The 12249-nt window shown below is 39.9% G+C and overlaps 1 protein-coding gene across 1 annotated transcript in view; it reads left to right on the top strand.

Moving 5' to 3' along the window:
* The window catches only part of TTC7A (tetratricopeptide repeat domain 7A), a 169892-nt gene that overhangs the window by 104632 nt on the left and 53011 nt on the right, over positions 1-12249 (top strand). The window contains exons 16-17 of the mRNA XM_009076060.1: positions 5161-5277; positions 9222-9319. Coding sequence (XP_009074308.1) covers positions 5161-5277; positions 9222-9319 — 215 coding nt within the window. The remainder of the gene's footprint in view (positions 1-5160; positions 5278-9221; positions 9320-12249) is intronic.

The raw sequence follows: 12249 nt of genomic DNA, 5'->3' as shown, positions 1-12249 counted from the left end.
TTCCCTCTCTGTTAGATCAGTTTATGTCCTGTATCCTCCACCTGTATCCTCCTTTCACATCCATTTCCTGAAAGGAGAAGGAACTAAGAGTTCAGTGATCAAATTGTTGGGGGTTTGAATCCATGCCTTGCAGTTCCTCACAGAGTATACTTCAGGCCATCTACCCATCCAGGTTGGGGCAGATCCCTGCTTTTCACTGTAGCTGGTGTGGCATATTTATCTGGGCCTCAGACCTGGCTGAGCTGGTCTCTGCTGTCCAGTGGCACTTGCATGCTGCTCCACACCTCATCAGTCAGTCATTGGAGATAGTGCATTTGCAGCTCTCAGAGCTGTCACTATCATTCTGGTTTCTCTCTCTGGACAGATGTCTGTACAAACAAACAGGCACATGCACACTCCATTTATTAAAAGAAAAAAACAAAGTACACACATTAGTTGCAGAAGGTCAGTATCTTCATGCTCATGTACACAATTGTCTCAGTGAATTGAGATACACTGCTGCTGGTTTTGGTGGTTTGTTTTGTTTCCTTTGTATTCAGAATCCAAAATAACCCAGCAGTTGTGTGTGTAGGTAGGCAAATCTGGGTAAATAATGAAAGACTTTGGGGAATGATACCACTGATCTGATAAAGCTCAAAGACATATAGGTCTCTGAGCAGCTGCTGACAAGCTCTGAAAAAAAGAGGGGTGGTTATAAGTAGACATCCAATGGCAAAATATATAGATAAATGACTACATAATACTCGTTATTCCTAATTTAGTCTCTCAACCTTGAAATGAATGTAAGGTGTTATTGTTTATTATATTACTGGCATTATTTTTTGCTTGTCTAATGATAAGGCACAGAGATCCCATTGTGATGCTGTATGAATCTGCAGTTCAAGGGCTACATTTGATATTAAAAGCCCCATTTTAAAGCAGCTTTTAAAAGTCCCAGTAATTAACTGATTAATAAATCTTAGAGTCCTAGAGCATCCATAAAGTCATCAATTGGTTATTGCTATACATAGCAACTTAGAGCTTCCACAGATGTGCTCATAAGCATTTATAGCATACCATATGCACATGTGAAATCTTCTGATAATAAGTATTAGCTATTAAACCTCGGTAATTAGATTATCAGTGATAGGAAGGAATTGCCTCTTTCCTTCAAGAGTGGTATTAAAGAACTTAAAGGCTGAGCATTTAGCCATGTAGCATTAGAAAGACTCTTGCAAGTGCTGGGTAGATGTATTTGGCCAGGCCTTGAGACACCACAAGTATAAGCAGCTGAAAGCAGTGTTTTTTGAAGACAAATGTTGAATTCCTTATGAAATCAGCTGAAGAAGTTTGCTTGCTTCTGAAAATTTTCATAGGCTTTCCTGAATTCCAGTCTCTACCTTTTTGTCAAGGCATGACATATTATACTGATACTGTCTTTTATACTACTGACAGTTTGATACTTGGGAAACCTAATTTTGAATTTTCAGAGCTTCAGATCTCAGCAAATTCAACTGTATACAGATTTTAATTTGCCAGAGTTAATGTAACTGTGGTATGTATGTTTGCTTGTGGTGGTAACCTGATGTTACATCAGGGAATAAATGCCTTTGCATACTGTCCACATGCACTATAAAAGAAAACCTCTTCTGAGAAGGAGCTTAGAGTCTGGTATCAAGAGTTATGTACTGGTTATTTTCCATTGTTACTGTCCCTGAAATCACATGCACTACAAGAATGATTTGTGGCTTTTTTGCCCTCTTTTCCTATGCTTACGTAGTACCAATTTATATGCTCGCTTTAACCCAAATATGTTTTCATATTCAGAGGCTAACAGAATTACCAATTACTATATTGATAATCTTGGGGCTGTTTTTATATGTTGAATGTTTTTAATGGGCTGTTCTGCTTAATACTACAAGGATCGTACAAATGTACAGTAAAATGATATTAAGAAAATATAATAAGGTGAGATTTGTGCGTAAGTAATTTTTATTTATGCCCTTGAAATTTGTGCACAGACACTGATAGGACACAATACTCATTGGATTTATGTGTGGCCAGGGTTCTATCTCAGTAATGAAATTAGAAGCTTGAGATAAGTGATGCTACTTCGCTTCAGTGTTTTCTCTATGTATTTATTTATCTGGTTTCCCTGTTATGAAACCTATTAGAAGCTGAGAAATACTATCAGCATATAGCACATGCAGCCTCATATTCTGATTGTATTTCCACCTTTTAATTATCATGTTTAATTGCATTATTTGCTACTGCTCTTGATATGGTTTGATTCCTTTTGCCACTTGTATTCTTCCCATTTGCCTTTTGGTTTGCTTCATTGTATGACTATATGATAACATGGATAACAGTATTCCAAAGGTGAATTACCACAAGAGCTAACAGCACATGCTATCTCCAAGATCCTGTAGTGTGCCCTTGTCTTTTGAGTGGTGATAGTATTGTGCTTCCTTATGTTTTTGTGAGAGTTGCTTTTGTTTTCTCTCCTGAGATAGAACATTGTGTCTTCATCCAGAGTGGTTGACATATACTCACTGCAAGCAGTAAACAGGAGAGTGATCAAGCACTTGTTTTGTCTTTTTAATGTTTAACTGCAGTGTTTAAATATACTATGTAGTGATTTTAATTGCCTGCTGATAACAAGCCACCTGCTAATGTGGAAAGGAGAAGGAACCCTTAATATAACCCTCTTGTGCAGGAGTTTGACTGTTAACAGATTCTTCTGTTTAATTAATATTGAGTGGTATCTTACCATGTTCAAAAGCATGGCATTATTCAGGGATATAATATGACTGGTCTCTGGGCTTTGGTCTCCTTGACCACCCTTCTGCTTCAAGGAGGGTGGTACAGTGTTTTAGAAGGTCTTTAGTTTTGAAAGTTTGTAGTGGTTTAGAAAGTATTCTGTGCATTTAGAATAGGCTGGATTGTTCAGTGTGCTTGTTTCTGGGACTAGAAGAATATTTTTAATAGAGTAATTTCCAGAAGGAAGGTGATGATGCAGTCTCACCCTTCTGCACAGCACAGCCCGAAGAAGCTCATTCATGAGCCTGTGCTTCAAACCCATAGCTTCTATTTGCACACTACCATAGCCTTCCAGATGTTATCCTGTCTTGCTGAAAAGGTTTTAATGACTACAGAATTTATTGCGCACACAAGGTAGTTGCTACAAAGATTATGTTTCTTCATAGTTATGTTGACTGCATTTACAAATTTCCATTTGACTAGTTTCAGCTTCCAACAAATTTTTAGATTTTCTGATACCTTTTCTTTTAGATCAAAGACTCACAATGAGATACTTCTCCGTGTAGGTGCTTGCAGGCTGGAGCAGAATAATTTCTTTGCCTCTCCTTGCTTAAACCAAATAAACTGAGCTTATTAAGCCTCTGATGAAATAAGTGGTTTTTTTAGCCCTCAGATCACTTGCATAACCTTTTTCTGAACTTCATCCCATTTTTAGTAGTCTTTTGGAGTTAGAGCAAGAACTAGAAACAGAATTGTAGTAAGTGTCTTGCTGATGCTAGGAATGATCAGGAATAACCATGTCTTCCAGCTCCTACTTGATTGCGCTTCCGTATGTGGATGCTAAGGGTTGCTTGACCTCTTAATTGCATTGTTGCTCAAGACCTTCACGTTTATGAAGCTATCTTTTATAATACCATTACACTCCAGGGAATAGCCTCCCATCTTTCTAGTGTGATATATATTCCTTGTACCTAAGTGATTGATTCTGCATTCTGTTGTATTGAAACAAGCTTTGTTCTTATGAGCCCAGTTCACTAGGGATGCAGACAGAGCAGCAGGCATCACTGGCCAGATTTCATTGCTAACCACTCCTTTGAATCCAGGCTCATCTTAATTAACAGTGCATTCACTGTTATATTCTTTGTCCCAGCAAAATTTTTGATCAGACTGTGGATCTAGCCCCAAAATAACTACCTGAATCATAATAAGGGCACTTCCTTTCAGTTAGAGGATCAGCGTCTCTAAGAGCAGGGGATGTTTCTATTAGTATTTGTTTTGCTCAAATCAGTAACAAGAAAATCAAAGATATAAAGTGCTTATGTAAAATAGTAAAGGACAAATTCCATTGATTATGAATCTTCTTCCTTTCATAGTCTGTGTTTGTACCTGGGGAGTTTAGTTGAACATTTGTCCTATGAGGTCAAATTGTAGCAGCAGCCATGAGCAGACTTCCCTATAGCAGTTGATACAGTTGGGCTACATTTTGGTCATGCACACCCGCTAGCCTTTCCCCCCTCAAAATCCCTGGGTTTAGGATATTTAACATTCAGCTGTTGTTGTGTGCATGTATGTACACATGTGTGCATCCAGTGGATAAATCACTAGCCAGAGTGAATTAAAAATGTGTAGATGTTGAACTCTATGAAAATATTTAAAGCAGAGAAGTAAATTTACAGTAGTGAATAAGAAATAAATTAAAATATCTTGGCAATTAAAATAAAATGGGTGTTGTGAAGGATGGCACTAAAAGCCATGCTAGCAGCAAGCGCTAGGTTGTGTCATAGCCAAATCTGTCTTCTAACCTCTGCATAACCTGATTCTGCTGAATTCCAGTGATCTGTGCAAGTACGTCTTCTCTAGGTATAAGAATAGTAGCAGCAGTTACACTACCTAGAACAAGAATGTACAAGGCTATCAGCTGTCTTGCCTAGGGGCATGAGACGATTGCCAGCTGGGGTTAATAAAAAGCATTTCCTTCCTGTGAGGCATTACATAATTGTCTATGTATATTAAGTGTGCTGGGGTTTTTGTCAGAAATTTATTATATAATCCAGTGCTACAAGATAATGCCAGATGAAGAAAATGGCCATTCTTTTTTTCTGTTTTTACTACTGTCCAAATAAAATGATATTCAGGATGTGTTTCACCTTGTTAGCTTTGCAATGCTTTGCTTTTAACACTGTCCTGCCAGCTTTGTGACGCAAATTTGACTGCAGCTGAGGAATATTGTTAATCCTCTCATCTCCTTGTGGGGAATGAAAGTTGAGCCAAATGAAATGTTTTGTGCTACGGTGCTTTCTTTTATTGCTGCACATACAAAGAAGTAAAAGTGCTGCCTGCCAGGGTCTCACTCGAATGATACTGATTCTCCACATTTATGAGATGCCAATAAAACAGGAGTTATTCTTTTTCATCTTGCAGCTTACTCTTCACCAAAGTAAAACTGGAAAGGATACATAAAGGACCTGAAGAGGCTCTGGTGACATGCAGACATATGTTGCAGAGGTGGCAGATGGTATATAATGTTTTACAGCACAGGTAGGCTTTCTCCACTATAGCGAGTTCAGGTCTGTTATTGGAGATGCGGTTATCTTCTCTAATTTTCTAGAAACTTAAGTTATTTTGCAAAAAGGGTATTAAATAGTACTGTTTAAAATATGAGTAATATTTTTAGCTGTGATTTTAAAAAAAAAAAACAACAAGATTTTAATAGTCATTATTTTAAAAAAACACCCCAAACCACTGACAAAACCAAATTTTAATACTGAAGAAGCAGTTTGAACCAACAGTTTCTGATCCAAACATCTAAACATATTTGGATGTTCAGAATGGAGGGGTAGGATTTTTTTTTTACCCCAATAGTGCTGAGCATTCATCAGCTCTTGTTCACAGTCTGCAGTGTTTGGCACCACCCAGGAATGTGTGGGGGTCACACAGTCCTGAAGTGAGTAAGTCAAGGAAAGGCACACCGCCAAACTCTGTCATATGCTGTGGTTGCATGCTGGTTGCACAGCCTGGTGCTAACTGGGCAAGGAAAGGAGTGGAGAATATAGCATCTTTCTCCTTTGCCTTGTCCTAGTAAATCTGCATTTAAACAATGCTGTGTTCCCTGTTTATTTCCTCCCTTTCATGTGCTACCCCACTGAAAGGTAAAGTTTAGGAAGTGTGAAAGAAAGATACCGAGTTGGGGTTTCTTCCTTCCCACACCCTTTGGATATTGTTCTAGTCAAGGTACCACTGTACAACTGTCTTGGGAATGTTATAGCACTTACCTTTCACCCATAATGTCCACAGAGGTTGTGTTTGATGGGAAGAACAGCATGCTGGGTAGCAACAGTCACAACAGCAGGCTGATGTAGCTTGTGTTGTTCCCCAATTTCAGTATGCCTTTACATAAGCTTTATAAATACCAGAAGTATATGTACAGAATGATGCGTGTCTATATACAAGTTGTCCTTGAGGGTTTATTAGTAATTCTTGTTGATTTTGCTAATGAGCAGCAGACCAAACACAAACATCAAGATATTTACATAGCAGCAGAGAAATGGTTTCTTACAGACCAGAATCATTGATTTCCTTAGGCCTTAGTCTCTTTAATGAAGAATTCAATCATGTGCCTCTCACATGAATAATCTTTAGATTCATGAGTAGTCGTCATGAAGTTGATCAAATCCACACTGAACAATTGTGACTGAGGAAGATTTACTCTTGCAGGGGGGTCTGCAAGCCAGAAAGTACATTGGAAAACAGAAAAATAAATAGTTCAGCCATTTGGAATGCATTTGGATCCCAAGCTGTGCTTTGGCTGTTTTACTTAAAAACCCAAGATGTGATAGCGTTAGAGGCTTTTGATAAGCTTTAGCCATAGAAGCCTAAACAAAACAAATTGCTTCACTTTTGCTTTTAGGATCTCTGTGTATTTCACTGCTATTCCCAGCGGGGCTTTTTTTTCTTCGGCTCTCTCAAAAAATGCATCGTAAAGTATTTTCTGTTGAGAAGCCCTACTTGAAAGGTAACAAGAATGAACTTGGTACCTGCAGTTTTAGGCTGGATTCAGTGTCCCAGGAAGCCCCTTGTATTAAGCAAATTGCAGCAGTATCAGGTAACAAATATGTAAAACATTCTGGGCAGGGCTTGCAAAGGAATTTAAGGGAATTCTTATCAGTGGGACTTGGATGCAGACGCTTTTTAAGGCCTCTTGGAAAAGTGAAGCTTGTATTTACACAAAGCTGAGAGCTGTTGCACCCTTTACTCTTTACTAGTTCAATCAGCAGATAATCGCCCACACAATTAACTGGCACTTTAGTTATATTTGGTTGGATTTGTCTAGCCTAAGTTTCCTGGCTTTGCAATCTTACTGTGACTCTGATAGACTAAAGAGTCTTTCAGGGCCCAGTATTTTGTCTCTAGGCAGCTATTCATATGCCATTCTCAAGTCTGACAAACTAGTTCTCTCTGACAAACTGGTGCCTTTGCAGTCCTTCACAATCAAGTGTTCCCTTTAGCATTTTTGTCACCGTTTTGTGCACTGTATCAGCTACCTTTCAAAAACATGGGCAGTAGAGTGGCAGCATGTCCTGCTGTCAGCCTTCCCAGTGCTGTATGCAGAAGGCAAATCATCTGGCTACTATCCCTTCCATAGTGCATGGAAAAACTTTCTTGGGTGAAGGTTTTGTACTGCAGCTTTTAGGGAGTAGTTAATTTTCAGCCCTTCTCCAGGATGACAAATAAAGTCGTTGGGAGTGGCTGCTTTGCACAATGCAGTCCACTTGGTTTTCAGCCTGGGATTTTAGTCTGTTTTCCCAGTTAAAAGGCCATGCTGTTGACTCTACTGAGGTGTGTTTTGTTAACTGAGGCCAACTCATCCAGCCTTCTGTGAATGCTGCTCTCCTGTGGTCATTTTTGACTGTGGCCAAACTTAGTCCACTCACCAATCTCCTCACAGGTCCTTGGTGTCAGAGTACAGCATATAAGCCAGTGTTTCAGCATGTGCCTAAACAGTGACTCCATGGTGATGACTGCTGCATCAAAGCAGCACTCACCTCATGAGAGTAGTATTTGGACGTGCAGCTGCCTTGTTCCTGCATACAGAATGCACTGGTAAGACAGAGCTGCCCCTACAGTTTCACCAGCAGCTCCCAGCCAGGACACGTCTGGCTGGGCAAGGCTGAGGCACGGGACAGAGAATTTTTAATTTTCCTTTCTATTTGTCACCACATGATAGTCTCAAATGAGGTATTGGTATGGAATCCAGTATGGAAGACAGGAAGGCCCATTCAAGGACAGAGATTTGCGCAGTCAAGTGCCCAAGAGTTCAGGGTCCATTAACAGAAATCATTATGTTTGATCCCAAAGCCCACGTAAAAGGTTACTTAGCTATTGTAAATATGATTACTACTATGATGAATGACAGTAAGTGGCTTTCAGTCCTAGGTTTTTAGCTAGGAAGGACAAGACTTGCTTTGTCTTTTGCTGTTGTTTTCTGTGATAACAGAACAATTGAGTTTAAAATGGAATAGCAATCCCAATCTAATTCTTCTGCTAGATTAATGTCAATTCAAGAGAATTCTGTGCAATCCCTACCAGAGGACTGATTGGACTGAAAGACAGGGGCATCCATAGCAATCATGACTCTGGCAGCTTGCTTCCTGGGAGGAATAGTGTCCAAAGGCTGAGCTGCAGGCTTGGAAATGTGCCAGAAAAAGTAGCCAGGGCAGTCACTTTTCCTTTTGATATTTTGTCCCTTAATGGATGATGAGAGGAGATACTATCACCACTGATCCTTGAGAGATGGCAGACTATGTGGTGACAGGAAGGCTCATGAGATCTGTGTTAAATGATTTTTTTTCTTAGGCACATGATGCGTTGTTTTTTTTGGAGTTACCCTTTGTAAGCCCTTTCCTGTGAGGACAGAAGTCTAGTAGAAGAGCAGACCTGCTATTCCCCCTTTTCATAAAGCAGTGCTATGTGGTAGCTTTTATCTTCCTCCTCTTTTTGAACAGAACAAAGGTGGATGAGGAGAAAATAAGTGCTTTGAAATGAAAAAATGAAGAAATTAACACCTGAGTGGAAGGTGGTAATTGGTCTGTTTCAAAAGGATCAGCACAGTAGACCTGTGAACAAATTCTTCTGCAGACAAGCCCAAAGGATGGTGGTTTTTCCTGGGTATGGGTCTGCTGGTTGGCCTTCTCTGATTTGACTTCTAGCTGCCAACATGTTCCTTGTCCAGTGGGTTGCAAAGACTCCCAACAGCCAAATAAACTAAACACCAATATGTGTCCTAGAGCTACTGCTGGGCACTGTGTCTCTGAGCTTCCTGTCCATTGGCAGTGGGCAGGGTGTTAATACATTCAAGAAGCTGATTTCTTGCAACTAGAAACTTCGATTTTTCAGTTCCAGTAGCAGCTAGACTATTGCCCGCTTTGAGTGGAATGTTTCTCCACTGAGAGAAGGCCAGGTAACACAGTTTTGTTTCTTTACAGTGGCTCTGAGAAAGGAAGTAGTGTGACCGAAACACCAGTGATCAAAAAGCATAATGGACTACATCTCACTCTCCCAGATGCTCATGATACCGATTCTGGTGAGGAAACAAGATTTGTGCTTTCCTGTCCTAAATGCCTGCTCTCGTGAGAGATGAATGTTTCATTTTTCTTTGGCAAGGGTGGTGGACTGCGTGCATCCCTGTTGCAGGGCTGGTGGTCGGGAAGTTCAGATCTGTCTCCGTGGCCAGCTCTGCTGCAGAATGTGTTACTGTGCTTTGCCTGTACCTTGACTTCCCCATGCATAAAACAGAGATGAGTTTCTGCTTTCTTTTGCAAAGTTCATTGAGATGAGCATGAAAGGTATTAGATGAGAGTTCACTTTACTACTACAGTAATTGTGTAATTCAGTCCTTTTTTCTCCTTCCCTATTTGATCCTTTTTAGAGGTCCTGATCAAGGCAGCTGCTATTGTTGATTTTGGAAAGCTGAGTGAGTGTGTCAGTTCATATTAGACAGTGATTTGCTTTGAGATTTGTGCATAAACCTTCTGATGCTTTATTATATAGTAAATACATATTCACAGTAACAGATACAGTCAGATGGAAATAATTGAGACATCAAAGCTAATCTTGGCAGGAGGGGGAAAGGAAGCTTTCAGAGAGTGCTGCTGGCTTGTGATTTTTATCATAAGTCTCGTGATATTTGGTGCTTCCTTTAAAACCCTAACTCTCAAGATCAGATGATTGTGTGAGAAGCTTGCCTTTTCACTTGGAGGGTTTTTTAAGGGAAGCAAATTTTTATCCTTGTAGAAGAAACACTTGCAAAAAAAAAAGTGAACCACAAACTCAGAAATTGGACAAGAAGTATATAAAAGCTTAATTAAAAAAAAAAAAAACCAAAAAAAACCAACAAAACAACCAAAAGAAAAACTAATACATAAACAAGTTTCATGCTTTGGGGCTAGGGAATTAGAGTGTGTTGAATCTTAACTGTGACCACTCGGAATTGGCCAAACCGAAATCATATGCTCAGCATATATGGCTGAGATGGAGAACATGTTCTTATGTGTTAAGTACATGACTTTTAATAAATAATGTGTGTTTAATCCCCATTTACACCCACCAATCCTTAAAAAGCATTGCAAGGTTAGGTTTTGAGCCTTCAAACTTCAAAACATTATGCGGCATGTCTGCTCTCTTGTTTGTAGTGTTAAACCCTTATGGTCTATATTTATGACATTGTAATCTTTCTGATCCTATACACACATAATTGTGTAATTTTTAATCTCTTCATTCCATTTCTCTTTTATTACTCTTTGCTGAGATGAGTCATTGTATTTTGTATAGGTCCTTTCTCTCATTGTTTATATGACAGTGTTCTATAGTCTTTGGCTTAATTAAAGAGTGCAGGTCAAACACAGGATACATAGATGAAGAGAATATTACTAAACAAATATGTGCTGTTTGGCATATTAAAAATTATCTGGAAAAGGGAGTGGATATATTACGAAAATTTCCTGGAGATACAGAATCATTTAGGATAGTCATAACTTGAAGATAATTCTGAAGATTTGTGAAACATATCCTGTCATTCCTGATGTTGGGCATTAAAATGGACTTTCATTTTCAGTGCATACATGAAAGTGGTTTAGAAAACACTGTAGATAGTTTGCAGAATCTATCAGCCACTAGGCATTACTTAGAAAAGTAATAAAAACCCCAAAATAATATTTGTGGCAGTATTTTTGTTATTCATCCAATTCTTACCCTGTTGCTGAAGCAGTGTGTGGTTTATGGTGCCTAGACTGTGGGGCTGAGCCTGGACTGATCCCTGCACCTTCAGCTCTAGCTGGAGCTTAATGGTAATCAAATGCATTCTGGGTGTGGATCCCATGTTCTTCTGGAGATCCCTGACCTTACTTTGTAACTGTTTGGAGAAAGGAGAGTGGCCAGATTTGGGCTATACCCACTTCACAGCACGGTTTGAGATTTAGAGACCAAATTGTCATCAGTAAAACCTGTAGTATTTTGATGTGCTGGTGTGTCACCCTTCAAAGACCTCACTTCTGACTCCTGCTCTGCTGCAGACCTGCAGCACCTTCTACTGGGTGACAGCAAAGCTCAGACATGTTTGGACATGTAGTGCCCTCTAGACATGAGGAGGACATGGACTGGGAACATGGACTTGGACTGGGAAAAATACAGAGAAGCTGTAAGACAAGCTAGAGACAGTCAGGAAAGTTAAGGCACAGTTGGAATTGAGGCTAGCCAGGGACATTAAGGATAACAAGAAAGGCTTCTACAGGTATGCCACATGTAAAAGGAAGGCTAGAGATAATGTGGGCCCTCTCTGGAAGGAAATGGGAGAACTGGCTGCCCTGAATATAGAAAAGGCTGAGGTCCTTAATGACTTCTTTTCCTCAGTCTTCAGCTCCAAGTGCTCTGGCCATTCTGATCAGACCAAGAGGGCCAAAGGTGGAGACTGGGAGGATGAAACCCCTAAACCCACTGTAGAAGAGGATCAGGTTCAGGATCATCTTAGGAACCTGAATGTGCATAAGTCCATGGGTTCCGATGAGATTCATCCTCAGGTCCTGAAGGAACTGGCAGATGTAGTTGCTAAGCCACTATCTATAATTTTCAAGAAATTCTGGCAGTCAGGTGAAGTCCCCGATGACTGGAGAAAAGGAAACATAACCCCCATTTTCAACAGAGGGAAACCAGAAGGACCAAGGAACGATAGACTAGTCAGTCTCACCTCTGTGCCTGGCAAGATCTTGGAGCAGATTCTCCTGGAAGCTATGCTTAGGCACATGAAAAGAAAAGAGGTGATTAGCAATAACCAACATGGCTTTGCTAGGGACAAGTCATGCCTGATGAGTTTGGTGGCCTTCTATGATGAGGCCACTGAATTTATGAATAGGGGCAGAGCAACTGATATCATCTACTTGGATTTATGCAAGGCGTTTGATACTGTCCTGCATGATATCTTTGTCTCTAAATTGGAGAGACATGGATTTGATGGGTGGA

This window comes from Acanthisitta chloris, unplaced genomic scaffold (genome assembly GCF_000695815.1).
Source record: "Acanthisitta chloris isolate BGI_N310 unplaced genomic scaffold, ASM69581v1 scaffold476, whole genome shotgun sequence".
NCBI classification, from domain to species: domain Eukaryota; kingdom Metazoa; phylum Chordata; class Aves; order Passeriformes; family Acanthisittidae; genus Acanthisitta; species Acanthisitta chloris.
This window is presented reverse-complemented; position numbering and strand designations above follow the sequence as displayed.